The sequence below is a fragment of the Bemisia tabaci genome, chromosome 6 (genome assembly GCF_918797505.1).
Source record: "Bemisia tabaci chromosome 6, PGI_BMITA_v3".
NCBI lineage: Eukaryota > Metazoa > Arthropoda > Insecta > Hemiptera > Aleyrodidae > Bemisia > Bemisia tabaci.
This window is the reverse complement of record NC_092798.1, coordinates 4,267,610-4,283,114: the sequence shown is the minus strand read 5'-3', so window position 1 is coordinate 4,283,114 and position 15,505 is coordinate 4,267,610. Positions and strand designations below refer to the sequence as shown.

The window sequence follows — 15,505 nt, the reverse complement described above, 5'->3', positions numbered from 1 at the left end:
TTTCGATCTTGGGATCGAACATTTTCACCTTGAAGCAATTTCGAGCTCTCACAATTTAAATTGAGACATGCTAAAATGGTGAAAGTCTACAAATTCATGAACTCTCGTTTCTTTTGTGAATAATGTTTGACATGGCTCTTGGGTCTTCAAATTTCCGTCTCTTTTCGCATGCCGAATATTAAAACTAATTAAGTATTTTGACTTGGGAAAATTAAGAAGTCCACTAGCAATGGCACACATTACCAGTGAAAATGATGTATGCCAGGGCTCATGAATTTTTGAACTTTTGCGTTTTTTATGGTCCCAATTTAATTTTGAAAGAGCTCATAATTAGTCAAAAACTGAGCGCTCCAATGTCAAAATTCAAATACCTGGGGTGTCCCATTATGATGCAGACTGAAGCGACAGTTAAAATCGAATAAACCTTTTGAGTTGATCTTTGTTTTAATTGAAAAAAGATGCCATAAGAAATCAGTTGAGACCATAATCAAGTTATTTGGACAAAAACTGGTCCAGTTATGGCAGTTTGAACACAGTGTAAATGGTTTTTTTCAACAATTTACTCTGACCCATATGTTCCTGTAACACTTTTCAGGCACATACCCTTTTTCTGATAAATATCTCTTTGCAAGACCTGAAACAAGTCGGTTAAGCTGTGTGGTTGTTGATGACTCAAGACTTAACCATACAAATGTTGCAAAAATCTGTGAATGAATTGGTCATGCAAAAATGATTGGCAAAGTCCTCTTTGCGTGTTGTTTTTTGATGAGCTCGTATCTCATGCAGCTTTTTATTGTCTCTCAGAGTTTTTTCGTAAATCATTAATTAATCATGGATAAAAACAAAGAATTAACAAAAGAACATAAATTGGTTTGCAGAAAAAGTCCCAAGAAACAATGGAAAGCTGCACTAGATAGAGATACGCATATGTAAACAAGAAAACATGTTCAGCAAAAAATTTGATTTCAATTTCAATTGAATTATTTATTCTTCTTTGGCAAGCATAAAAATTTCATGTATCATAAGAGGAGTAAAGTTTTGTAAATTTGAACTCAAATTTTTTGTGGAAAGTTCAACTTTGTTTTCAATGACCAGTTGATCTTTGTTGACATTCTTTTCCTTTTTTTCTCTTGAGCAAAAAGTTTGAATTGACAAAAATCCAGTGCAATCTATAAATGTCATATTTCTGATCTTTGTTTTTTAGATATACTGACTGAAATTTTGATGAGAAACCAAGTTGTGCATTGACGTAATTTTCTTACTGTTAATTGGTCCACTGAGGTTAAAATTTTGACAAAAGGTACTCCCCAAATTGACTGTTTTTGGTTTTTTAAGGTAAAATACTTTCTTCAGAACATTCTCCTCGTAATTAATAGCTTGATTGTGGCAGTCTTCTTAAAAATAGAAACTTTCGCAGTGAGTTTCCATACAGAACCCTTAGGTGGATTATCGCTCAACAATCCCCCCCCCCCCCTGAAAAAAATTGATTCAATTTTCCGGCAAACTTAACAATTTATTTAGTAGAAACAGTAATAAATGGATCTTTATGACATTTCTGCGGATGCCAAGATTAATTTTGCTATCATCCTGATGTACATGTCGTAGATGAGGATTTCATTTATTCCTCTCGCAGTGCATATTTTGATTTCCTCAGGGAATTTTTAATGGTTGTATTTTTAGTTGACCTATGAAGTTTATCCGTCCACCGTATTTTCGTTTCAATCCAGTTGTCCTTGGCTTCATAATCACACTTTTCGACTCTGAAAAATATCAAGAAATGATTCTCACATTAAGTTTGAAAGCGACCGTGAAGTAACTTTACATAGTATTTTTGACCTAAGAGTCCTAAAATAATAACAAAACGAAAGCTGATAAATAAAAACAGATAGGCTCTGTTGTTTTAACACCTAGGATTTGTAAACTAAATGTAAATTGTGATAGTAGCCGTATGCATTTGGAATCCCTTTTTACTCATGAACTCTTGGTTTTTTCATCTAAAGTTGAAGCAACACAACTCTCTGAAGTACCCTTAATCAAAGAGGTGAAAGATAGCACTAGCCCCCAATACCTATTTCGAGGTGGCAGTTCTGTTTCTAGACACAAGTGCTTAAAAGGGCTTGTAATTTGCCTCTTATTTCCGTTAGTTCTTTTCCTACGAAGCTTTGAAACTAAACTTGAGGACCATTCCGAAATCCAAGAGGCTAGTGTACACCCAAGATAGTAGGCTTCTGCTAATTCTAATCTCGGTTCTATAACTGAACTAGTTTTCTTATTTTACTTTTTTTTACCATCAAAGTATGATGAGAAGTAACATTCATGGTACATCAGTTCTGACAGCTCCTTGTTTGATTTTAGAGGAATTTTCGCTGTTGTACCCTCATGTGAATGCATGAAAGAGCAACTTCTGATTTTCTGAAACCAACGAATTTTGATATCAATCAGTAATTCCTAATCCAAATTTGGAAGGAGAAAAAAGGTATTGCATTTTGCAAACAAAAAATCTTGGCGCTTTCTCCATCCTTGAGAAAAAGTCTAGATTACTGTCCCCACCTTCAAGAGAACCTTAATTTCTTCTTTTTTTTTTTTTGCATTTTTAAATTTTTATTAAAAAATGTAACTAATTCAGGAACTGTATGCCTTCAGTAAAATTATAAAGAACTCACCAGCACGTAAATTAGTAAAAACGTTATTTTACGTGCAAGTGAGTTTTTTTTTTAAATTTTACTGATCATATGTCTTGTACGGGTCTTCAAACATATCATTGACTATATGCCTTGTATCTACCATTATGAATTAAATTTACAAAGTTATTAAGAAATAAAGTAGCATTAGATAATACAGATTATCTAGAAGGCCAGGAATTGTGGGATCCTCGGTCATTTGTTGAAAGGATTTTTTCTTCCTTTTCATCGAAAAAAAAACATCAGTACAAGTGTAGAAAATGCTCAAACTTGCAAGTCCTGGCTTACTTGTGGCGAGAGGTTTGTAAGAAAATTTCTTTTTCAACCAAAAATTGAGAGGAAAACCAGGAAAGCGCTAGTTTTTGAAATTTTTCTCCTTAAAACGTACTTTTCTTATTTTTGCACCGTGAAGAAATTTTGAGGCTGAAGATGCAAATAATTTTTGTTCTTAATAACTTTCTTCCGTGCTTGAGAGAGATGATTTCTTTACTCTACAAATTAGTGCTGTAATTATTGATCAGTAGTGAGCAAGAGAAAATATGAACCTCAAATTTCTGCAACTCAAGCTGTGAGAAATGCGAGTGTGAAACTCTCTGTTCAGCCATACAAGTAAGACATAAAAAATTCCCAGAAGCCATCCAGTAATCTTGAGCGTCGAGAGCCTCTCCACATATTACACATTCATCTATATTGTATGGCTGGCATTTGACTAACACATGGTGATTGAGTCTCTTTTTGCCTCCGAAGCAATGAGAATATTGTAAACTCTGTTTTCGAATGATCCCATCATAATATAACCCAGCCCTAAACAACAGAAAGAAGTGGTAATGATTAATAGGTCAGGGGCATTAATTTTTTAAATTCATCTCCTGAAAGTATGGTGTGAACTAAGCTACTAGAAAATGTCAGCATTTTTTAAAACCCAAAACTGCGAAGAAGCGCTGTTTTGACACTGCCAAAGTGGGACCTGTTTGAAACAATATTTGCGGTAGGCTGTAATGCTGTAGCCAGGTGGGAGGAACGATGTTTGTACTGCTTTTAACAGGAAGGAACCAAGCCGCTTCAGCTATTTCCAACTTTAATGGAGCAATTTAATTTTTTACAATAGAACGTTTGTGCGGATTTCTCTGAAAATTTGAAGGAATTGGCCTCGTATTATGCAAAAAATTCAGTGACATTTACACAAAAATCCACACAACTGGTTTCATGATTAAAATTAAATTGCCCAGTTAAATTTGGCTATAGCTGATATGGCTTGGTTCCTTTCCGCTTAACGCGGTCCATTTTCACTTGCTTATTGGAGCAAACGTAAGATGTCAAACCATATTTCGAAAAACAAGGAAATTTAGGAAATTCTTAGCCTTTTTGTGAAAATATTTCTAATATAATTTCACATTCTTTTTCATGTTTGAAAATATATAGCAATTTTTGAGAAAATCTTTCCCTTTCCTCGGCTGTTTCTTTTAAATTGTCAGCGGCCTGATTATCGAAATTATGTCAGCCTGACAAGACAAGACACAGTCCTTTCTTAACCATGAAATACATTGCAATTCGATGTCTTATCGGGCTGCTTTAAACTTTCAATAATCGGCCCGCAGTTCAGAGACATTCACAAGCTTTTTATCAGAATACCACAAAAAATTGGCACAACAAGTCCTGCACCCCTTTATCGTAAAGTGACTGAAAGTTTTTTGTCAGGAGAAGAGATATGTGGTTTTATTCATTTATAATTTTATGAAAAAGCATCTTACTCTGGGACGGAAGACCGTTTGGACCATTCAAACGGTTTGTACTGTGCTCTGAAAGGCCAGGTAAAATCATTGGTTCTCCTTGGAGATTGGCAGCAGATGTCTGGACTGTACTCGTAGATACTTGGAATGCCAGAAACTTTTGGCTTCTTCTCTTTGCCTGCCTCAGTCTCTCCTGCAAATCGCTGTGCTCTTCGTGCTAAACCCCCATAGCCACTCAAACTGCAATACTAGACGTTAAAAGAAACCTCTATTAAAAGCTCGGTTAGAAGATGATTTCTCATCATGGCACTCATTTCCTCTTCTAATTTTTTCTGCACAGCAAAGAAACATGGGACTGTATCATTATAGGCTAGCAATCCCGCGGACCCCAGCTGGTGACTCTGCCTGAAAGAGGGTTCGGGGATGGTAATCGGCTTTTAGGCGTAAAAACCACCCGTAGCATGGCAGATTTGGCTTTCAGATTTTTTTCTTTCTTTCCAACTCTTCATTCGATATTTATTCTTTTTCAGTAATTAATATTTTTCCATTATTATATATGCTCTTAAACTAAAAATATTTTATATCCAGGCAGAATATTAGGGGGAAGTATAAGATGGAACATGAAATAAATTTTTCTTTACAATGAAAAATGCACATTTTGTACTAATTATACTAATAAATTGGTGTATTTAGGCCATAGCTCCTAGTCATAGTGAAGGCAACCAATCTAGGAGAGCGTACTTTGAATTCAAACTCTGGCCCTCCAAGTTGGAGGTTGAATCATAGGGCTGACTCTCCGTTACTTGTGAAAAACTTCAATGTTAAATGACCTAGCCTGAACGCCCCCTTCCTGAAGAGTTCAAGAATTTATTTTCTCATGAAAAGACCGAAGAATCTGATTTATCATTGTCTAATTCCAGTAAAAATTTAGACAGAAGTGCTATTGAAGGCCTAAAAATTATTAATGTTTTACCTGCGGGAACAATTCTTCACATTTAACATCGTATTTCCCGGGTCCAAGTTGTGGGGCATTGAAACTGCGTTTGTCAATAGCTAATCTTGAGGTTCCATAATTGAAAGGGTTGGCGCAATCCCTGATTCCTGACGAACCAAATGCCAAGCGACCGCGCCCATCTTTCACTCGGTAGTTGAAATCTGAAAATTCATCGAAATTGTCAGAAGCCTGATCATGTATCCAAGACGGATTTGTAGCCCTTATTTTAATCGTCAATAAGATTTTTTCATTACTGAGACATGTTTCATTCATTTTAGAGAAATTCATAGAAAATGAACTAGGATCATTTTGGAAAAAATTTAATATTTAATAGGTAAATATCATAGAAATAAATTTGAAGAAAATTACTATCGTCCCAAGTAACTGAACATTTCATAAAAATTAAAGATACTCAAAAAATATAGGTACAGATGTTACTATCCCTGAAGGAAGAGACTCGAGTGCCCGAAAATTGAAAATGAGGTTTCCGTTACCATCTCTCGGAGAGATGTTTTCTGGACATAAACTTCCAACCAATCGAGAATTATGACTGATCCAAATTCATAGCCAAAATACGAAGTTTTAATGAAGGTATTCTAAATTCTAATTTTCCATATTTAAGCTTAAAATTGCCACATTATACAACTGAATGCCTTTTTTGGCATAAACTGAACCGAACTAGTCGCGACAACCCTATGGAATACCAGCCTCCGTTTTCTTTCGAAAACTCTATTTTGATTATTCTCCCCCTCGTCTTTATAAAAATGAAATTGCTCTCCCGGAAAATGTTTCTCCGTGTGGTGAGGTTTTTTCTCCCTTGTGCAGATAGAAATATCAAAAGAAAAAAAGAAATTCGAAATGCCTAAGAAATAAAATATATATACCATCAAAAATAAAGAGTATCTGAAAAAATTAAAACCCTCAGCAAATTAAAGACCCTTATGAAAATATTTAACATTTTTGAAAAGTTCAATTGCATAACAAAATTATAATTATAAGTAGGTACTAAGTCTTAAAATGAAGAGGAGGAAAAAATAAAAAATATGATCAATTTTTTTTTTTTTTTTTAAATTCGTCTTTTCATTTTTAATGCTAATTTTCAATAATCGCAAATCTTCAGTATAAAGAGGAAAGGTTGTGGATCAGGTTAAACTGGAAGCAGTGGAAGTTTGAACGCTTGAAACTCGCATTGAATAGGCAGAAACATAGAGACACCTACGAAAATGTTGAAAACTTTTGAAAATTAAAAAAAATCATCAGGATGCTTTATTGTAAATCGTGTATTGAAGAAGAGGAAAAATTCATAGTGAAATATGAATTTTTTTTTTTTTTTTTATCAATTTATGAATTTTTAAAGATATTTGAATTAATTTCAAATCTTGAGTATAGAAAGGGGAGGTTCTGGAATAGGTTGAGCTGGAAGCAGTGGTCGTTTGAACGCTTGAAAGTAGCATGGAACAGGCAAAAACATAGAGACTTCTATGGAAAAGTTGTAATTTTTTGAAAATTAAAAAAAATCATTAGGACGCTTTATTATAAATCGTGTAATGAAGAAGAGGAAAAAAATAATTAGGTATACAATTTGATAATTTTTTAATGAATCTTTAAAGATATTTGAATAAATGTTAAATCTTGAGTATAGAAAGGGGAGGTTCTGAAACAGGTTAAGCTGGAAGCAGTGGACGTTTGAACGCTCGGGACTGGCATGGAAAAGGCACACATCGCGGACGGCGGAACTAGCTCCGCGAAAAAAGGTGCATAAGTATGTACAACACTTTGGGAGTGCATGGGGAGGCTAAACAGAATGCCGAACGAATGACGGGTGAACGTGAACGACCGAGCGAGCAATAAAATTCAAATGACGGTACCAATCATGTGACACAGTCAACGACGCGGCAGCCGAAACTGCGATCATTTCACAAGTTATTGCCCGCGGAAAATCACCCCGGCACGTTTTAAACTCCCCTGGAGCCCTCGGCCCGCGCCACAGGAAAGGGGAGGAGGAGGGGGAGGGCACGCTCCTGCCGTGAGCAGGACAGAATGCCGTATCAACATTTGCACGGTGCCGAACTTCCTCTGAAATATGTTTGCTCTCGGGGCAGAGTTAAGAAATTTCGTGAAAGATTATAAGAAGAAATTTCATAAGGAAATTTCAAGAAATTGCATGAGGAAATTTCAAGAAATTGCATGAGGAAATTTCAAGAAATTGCATGAGGAAATTTCAAGAAATTTCATGGGGAAAAAAGAAATTTTATGAAATATAAGAAATTTCATGGGGGAAAAAAGAAATTTCATTCGATGAAATTTCTTTTAGCAACTCTGCGGGACGTGGGAATACGTGTCTCTCTAGTCCATGCTGTCCAGCGGGCTGATTATTGAAATTGATAGACAAAGCGATAGATAAAGAAGACGTAGGGTGTATGGAGCGATCCTATTGGTTGAAATGGGTGGTGCCTATAGACTAAGAGAGAAAATGATGGACTAACTATCGGGTCTCTCGTGGGTTGCCATTAGTCTATTACCTACCTCTTTTATCCATTGCAACCACCCGCCTCCACCAATAAAATCTCCCCATGGGTATCTTCTTTGTCTATAGCTTTGTCTATCGATTTCAATAATCGGCCCGCAGGACCTGGAAAACCCGAGATGCCTGATGGAATGAGGAGTATCCGGGAAGATCAGGGAATGTGTCACACAATTGGTGTTAAAAACCATTCGAGGGGTTTGGAGGACAGGGCGCATAAAGTGCAGTTTTTGCTACTTCGAGAAATACGTGTTGGAAGTTTCGAAAGCCCATGGATCTTTATGGCGGAAATATAGTTCAAACTGATGTTTTGATGCTAAAAAAATTGAATTTGGGAGCGAATTTTTCGCAGAATGTGCATTAGGGCCAGTTTTACTTGAAATCATTAATATCTCAACATTTTTCACATAACCGCACCCCCCCCCCTCCCACAATCCCCCCACACACAAACACACACACTCATAAAATCAGCATTATCGAAAAGGAGAAAACATTTTTATAGACATTCTTAAAATATTTTTGTGCTTCTTGGGATTCGCATATCTCAACTAAATGTCTGAAAATGTCATGGAAAAACAGCATGCACCCGTTTCGTTTGCGAAAAATAAATATTTTATCAGGAGGAAACTTGGCAACATTCGATTGCTCATACGGCGTTCTTCCGTAGCCGGGCACTCGGGCAGCATGCATGACAGGAGGAACTGGGATGGCGGAAAAAAACTGGAGCATGTGAATCGGTCGATGACTGAGGCCACCATGTCCATTATCCGATGCAACCAGGAGTGCAAGCATTCCTCGTAGACCCCAGGGCTCATGAGATAATCGGCTTGTTGGGTTTTGACGTAGACCGATTCGTATGCCTACACACGAAACATTGGGAAGTTGACGAGTATTAAAAAGTACACGGCGGCCGTTTATCGTTTTCGTTGATCTGTGCACCCGTTGCTCGCCCAGGGAAAGTTCGCCTTCAGGATTGCGTGATGCAACCCGCTCCGCCGCACAGTGGATCGAGTCAATCAGAGAGGTCGCAAATGAAATTTTTGACAATAATTGCAAATTTCGATGTTATATTTGTCACATTTTAAATTTTAAGGGGAGTGTCCGAAAGAAAATTCACGAGGGAACCAATGGAACCACTCTTAGAACCTCAAAATTTTGTCTAAACGGAGTTAACAGCGTTTAAAGTTTCCAAATTTTGTCCGACCTCTCTTAATGACTCGATCCACTGTGCACCGACTTTGCCTCGAGATAAGTTTCGGATTGGAGTGGGAACAGAGCTCTCGCTAATTTCCTGTCGCTCCCGAACGAATCAATTTATTGCCGGCCAATTAGGAGCCTCATCCTCTTGACTTTTCAAGTTTCCTTGTGCTTGAGTACCTATTTTATTGATGGACAAAGCGATAGACAAAAACAGATAGAGAGAAAGTGGAGCGCGATCTTATCGATGGGAGCGAGCGGTCGCAATGGACAATAGGAAACATATAGAACGCTATTTAATTAACAGAAACTCACGAGAGACACTGTAGTTAGCTCATCATCCCTTAGTCTATAGCAATCACCCATTTTCATCTATAGGACAGCTCCAGTTCAGTGGCGTGGTGTGCTTTGCGATATATCGATTGTTCTACCATTTAAATCTATGGTAAAGAATCAATTAATAAGGTGTTCGTTGCGAACACCCTGATTATCGATCCTTTTCCATAGGTTTAAATGGCATAACAATCGATACATCGTAAAGCACGTCACGCCACTGCTCCAGTTCCACTTTCTCCTCTCTATCTATAGCTTTGTCTACAGCTTTGTCTGTCAATGCCAATAATCGGCCCGCTGCTCTTGCATCGGCTCGTCAGTATTGGGCCTTTCCCGCCTGAGCTTTCAAAGACCAGTTCAAACAAACCCTAGAATGCAATGAGCTTCAGAGGATCAGAGGGCGCTTTTCAAAAGCTATTAAATAAAAATATTTTATTTGGAGATATTTGGCATCATTCTATTGTTTTTACGGCGTCCCTCCTCAAAAGAAGTTTTTCCTCAGTACGGCAGTATGTATATAGATTCTGTACTTTTGTATGACGCGCAAGGAAGTTGCAAACATGCCGAAGCAAGCGAGCAGAAAGCCCGAACATCAGAGGCGCCTTCAAATGAGGATGATACCAAACCACAATACAGGGAAGTTAAAATATTTGTATCATCATTCGATACACGGCGTTTTGACGAGTGTCCACTTATTGTTAGTGATTTGCAGATGTTGCGACTGATGTGGCGTCGTAAAATCGCGATTTTTTGGACGACACGCGACAAATCAACATCGAACGTCATCCAAATTTTGAAATTCTGTAATTAGGTATGACATGCAAGAAAGTTACAAACATGCCGAAGCAAGCGAGCAGAAAGCCTGAAAATCAGAGGCCCCTTCAAATGAGGATGATACCAAACCACAATACAGGGAAGTTAAAATATTTGTATCATCACTCGATACACGGCGTTTTGACGAGTGTCCACTTATTGTTAGTGATTTGCAAATGCAGCGACTGATGAGTGATGAGGCGTTGAAAAATCGCGATATTCTGGATGAGCATTGACCAGTGACCACTCGGCAAATCGACATCGGACGTCATCCAAATTTTGAATATGTGCCACAGGAAGACCTCGCTTATCCGCTCATCACTTGGATCGCATCTATAGCAAAAAGGAACCAGCGCAATTACAGTGTTGTAAAAATGTTGCTCCTTCAAAATATCTAAAAAGCATCCTAGAACCGCAAATAGTTTTGGCTTCCCACTATAAAATGGTTAATTTTAAAGGAAAATAACTGTGTTAATTTTAATACTGTACATACTAAGTATTTTTTAAAAGAAATGGAGAAGTTGCCCAATTTGAAAACACTGTAACTTCGCTGGTTCCTTTTTTCTAAATGCGATCCACTCGTCTTGCGCGACGGTGAGGCACGTTTACGCGTTATTTCGATTCGATTCGATATTTTCGGTGATGCAGCCTTTCCGTACTCCGGATCGGGCTTCCGCCATCAAGGTTGCCTAGGTTGTGCAATAAAATGTGAATATTTTACATGGGATCGAATGAGAGAAGAAGCCGAATTTGCAGCACTATCTGGACACAATCCACTGTTTATATATCTAAGTTAAAAACTCGCCACAAATAATGGAGCCTGACTCGTCGTAAAAGGACGTTGTGTCTATGGTCCGTCGCCATTTCCCCCGGACGACCATCTAGAGCGTGGAATTTTGAATTTTTGAACGATATTTCAACACCTATATATGGTCGAAATTACTACAATTTCAATTCGAGGAAGTTCACCTGAATCGACTGTCCGAGATATTACCGAAAAACGCCATAGACAAAGAAGACACGGAGGACGAGACTCTATCTTCACCTTCTTTCCGCACTTTATATGATGATGAAGATAACTTTCTACCCTATGTATCCGACCATGGCGGACCTCAACTTAGGAACCGAAAGAGAACTCGCAAGGAAAATATCGTTGACTATTTCGGAGAACTCGGTGAATCAGATGAGGACAGTAACTTATCAGATCAACTAACTGAAGAAATAAAATTCTTTATCAAAAACAACATTACAGGAACCCTAGAGCCTTATAAAACGCCTTCTAAAGAGTCGACCAGCAATAATGCCTACACCCCATCCGCCTTGGACACTATGAGAAGCACAACATCGGACAAAGAACTAGGATTCAAAGCTATCCTTAGTAATACTAAGAAAAGAATCAATAGCATGGACATCATCAACAATTTAGCTTCCATTAACAAAATAGGAATGATTCTCCTTACAGAACCAAACATGAAGAAAAGCATCAGAGAAAACTATTTTACATCAGAGGACAACAAAGTAGCAGTTAAAACTAATCGTCATCTGATTGGAGCACCAGACAGATGGGGCAAGGATAGAAATTTTTGCCACTTTAAATGGAAAGACCTTGCCATAATTTGCTGCTATCTTAATTCCAAAGACTCTAAACAAGAGCTTGAACTTTCTCTTCTGAAAATAGAACGAATCTTGAAAGAGAACATGGGGAAGACGATCATAGTCGGCGATTTCAATAGCAGATCGACCTCATGGGGCGACATTGAAACCAACGTCAGAGGCAAAATTGTCTATGATTGGATGGTCAGTAACAACCTCCAATGCCTTAACGACCCTGACAATTTTACTCCTACATTCATTGGACACCGGGGAGAATCTGTCATTGATCTGATCTTTGCTACTGAGGATGTCTTTAAGGATCTGAAAATAGAAGTCATGGACGACGAAGTCCTTAGCGACCATAAAGCGGTACTTATCACATACAGGGAGAATGAAGGAACGGCGAATTTTATTTCTAAACCTTTAGGCTGGTTCTTAAACCCTTCTAAATATAAAGATTTCAGCCGAGAAGTGAAGATAAGGACTGAAAAAGAAACCGATTCGCTAACACCAGAATCTTGCACCAAAATTATCTCTGAAAGTGCTGATGCAGTTTTTTCAAGAAAGGATCAAAATGCCTTTAAACCCGTCTACTGGTGGAATCAAAAAATTAAAAAACTAAGTAAAGCCAATCAGAGAATTAGATCCAAAATTAGACATTTCCGGAATCTCAAGAGACCCACCTCAATCCTACAAGTCAAACTCTCAGAAAACAGGAAATCAATTGAAAAGGAGATCACAGAATCAAAACGAAGTAAATGGAAAGAGATGATCCTAGACCTCGATAACGATATATGGGGTAAAGGCTATAAAATTGCGGCAAAGAAACTTAAAAGCCCAATATCTTTCGACACCAGTACGATATCCAATGAAGAGTCCATCGGAATCATCAAGGATCTATTTCCAGCTCATCCCGAACACGAGTGGACCAAGCCAGAGTTCAACACAGAAGATATTCCTTCAGTATCCAAGGAAGAAATCATAAATTCACTGAAAAAACTCAAAGCGAACAAATCTCCGGGACCTGATGCAATACCTCAAATTCTAGTCAAGCTTTTTATTACGAATAACTTAGAGAAAGTAAGATCTATGGTAGATAATATGATAAAGAATTCAATGTTTCCAGCGGAATGGAAGAAGGCGAGACTTGTTCTTTTGGAGAAAACGAAGAAAAAACCAACAGACCCAAAGAAGTACCGTCCAATATGCATTCTGAACGCATTTTCCAAGATTTTGGAATATGTGTTGCAGGAAAGGCTATTGGAATCGGTCACACTCTCCGATAGACAATATGGGTTCCGCAAAGGTCGTTCTACAGTACAAGCAATGAAACGCGTTATAGAACTTTACGAAAATAACCGGAAAACCCCTTATAACAAGCGTAGCATGCTCTGCCTAATTGGCATCGACGTAAAGAACGCTTTTAATAGCCTCCGCTGGACCGACATCATTTCAGAACTGGAAAAACAACATGTGCCCAAATACCTGATTTCTATCATGCAGAGTTACCTGAAGGAGAGATACGTCGAATCTGGCGACCTGATCTTTAAAGTGACCGCCGGCAGCTTCCAGGGTAGTATCATTGGCCCTCTTCTTTGGAACATTGTGTACGATCCTATAATTAAAAGTAAAACTGATCCTCATGCTGAAAAAATTGCATACGCGGATGACATGCTTATCGTATTGATCACAAAAAATAAGCAAACCCTTCTCCACGACAGTAACAGGATAACAGCACAAACAAACAAGCAGTTAAAGAAAAGAGATCTCAAAATGGAACGCAGCAAGACCGAGTCACTCATCTTGGAGGGCAAGAAGAAAGATCGGGTAGAAGCGCAGATATCAGTAGACGGTCAGATCTTAGAGGTGGGGACATCGCTCAGATACCTTGGCTTCTTTCTAGACAAGGGTCTGAGCATGTCCCACCACCTCAAGACAGTGTGCGAAAAGGCGAAGAAAGTGACTAATCACTTTCGCTCGATAATGCCAAACATTGACGGGCCCTCTTTTTTGAAGAGAAGACTAATCGTATACGCCATACTTTCCATCTTATGGTATGGGGTAGAGATATGGTCTGCAAGCTGCAACAAGAAAAAGAATATCAAACTAATTACAACAACCATCAGGCCGCTCAAAAGAGGGTTATGCTGCGCATACAGGACGGTGAGCAACTCAGTTTTGGATATTTTAACGGACATCCCCCCAACGGACTTGCTGATTGAACGAAAACTCCGCCAAATTAAAAAAGAAGAGGATAAATTGGAAATCGAGGTAGACATTAACAGGAGATGGAATACTCGTTGGACATGTACTGGAAATCAAGATGATCGCTGGCTGCATAGACTCCTTCCTTCATTGCAAATCTGGATGGAGAGGACCCATGGAGAAGCAGATTTCTTCTTATCGCAGTTCATGTCGGGTCACGGTTCTTTTAACAGCTACCTTAATAGATTTAAATTAACTCCCTCCCCCTTATGTGCCCTATGCCTGTCTGCCGAGGATACGCCGGAACACGCTTTCTTCGGCTGCGACTCTGTGAAAAATCTCAGAACCAATCTCGAAAAAGAACTAAACAGTGCAATTTCCCCTGAAAATATTATGTCCCTCATGCTAGACTCCAAAGAACTCTGGAATAAAGTTCACTCCTATATAACGAAAGTAATTCGCCTTAAAATGAGGCACAGTTCCAACCTCAATACCTCAACACCTCACAGTGTTGCAGCCGGAGAAATATCCCTCAATGGGGATGATTCCGGCGTTATCCGGGCAGACATGCAGCCGTGAGTTTGGTTTAGTTGGTCGGCTCGATCTCGGTCCCCGATCTCCTTAGCCAGCTTCTGATCAAAGCATTCTACTTAAATTGAGAGCCAAACCAACATATGATAGTTTAACCAACTAGAGGACCATCTGGCCGAAACCTACCCCATGTTGGGGTAGTAGCGCGAAACGGATGGAAATCGAAATCCCCGACTTTGGTTTACCACAGCCGGTGAAGTAAGTTGCTTAAATTGTCATATCTTCGCAAAGATTCGCCACTTTTTCTCCCGGAAAAACTACAAAAAAAAAAAAAAAAAAAAAAAATTCGAGGAAGTTAAAAATTTGCTATGAATAATGGAACCTATGCGGCTGATCGTGAAAAGACGTCATATCCACGGCCCGTTTTAAGCCTTCGGTGGGCGCTCTAATAGCGAAGTTGACTTTTTTGGTCATCAGAAATAAACAGGCAAATCTCCTAGCCTACAGTTAATTGAAATTTGAAAGTTTTGACGAAAACTTTTCTATGTAAGAAATTAGTAGGAAATTCTGCTATTAGCAGACCTCTTTTCTGCAAGAATCTTCGTTATTTTTGGCTAAAATCGATCTACTTACCTGACTCTTAAAGAAACTCGGTTTTCCATCGAAATTTCAAAATCCAGTTTTGAGGTTGAACTCGATAAAAATCGCATTTTTCCAAAAATATGTTCTCTCCAACATTTTAGAGGCTTCTATTCGCAATTTGATCCAAAGTATTCGAACATTGCGAAGAAAAAAATTCATGACGTCCCTAACAAATACAAATTTTATTAGGGAAAATATGGCAACATCGGAATGTTCAGAAGGCGTTTATCCTAAGCACGGCAGCATGTAAGCACAGTAATTT

General features: G+C 38.3%; 1 protein-coding gene across 2 annotated transcripts in view; it reads right to left on the bottom strand.

Moving 5' to 3' along the window:
• Positions 1-15: 15 nt before the first annotated feature.
• The window catches only part of LOC109040485 (uncharacterized), a 32,786-nt gene continuing 17,296 nt past the window's right edge, over positions 16-15,505 (bottom strand). The window contains exons 1-6 of one of the 2 annotated variants that reach the window (XM_019056454.2): positions 7,274-7,546; positions 5,385-5,566; positions 4,433-4,659; positions 3,227-3,485; positions 2,289-2,412; positions 16-1,760 (exon numbers count right to left, since the gene is read on the bottom strand). In XM_019056454.2, the coding sequence (XP_018911999.2) occupies positions 1,651-1,760; positions 2,289-2,412; positions 3,227-3,485; positions 4,433-4,659; positions 5,385-5,566; positions 7,274-7,280 (909 nt within the window). In that variant the 5' untranslated portion in view covers positions 7,281-7,546 and the 3' untranslated portion in view covers positions 16-1,650. Of the gene's footprint in view, positions 1,761-2,288; positions 2,413-3,226; positions 3,486-4,432; positions 4,660-5,384; positions 5,567-7,273; positions 7,547-15,505 lie in introns of those variants that run through there. The other variant, XM_019056453.2, reaches the window with a different exon arrangement.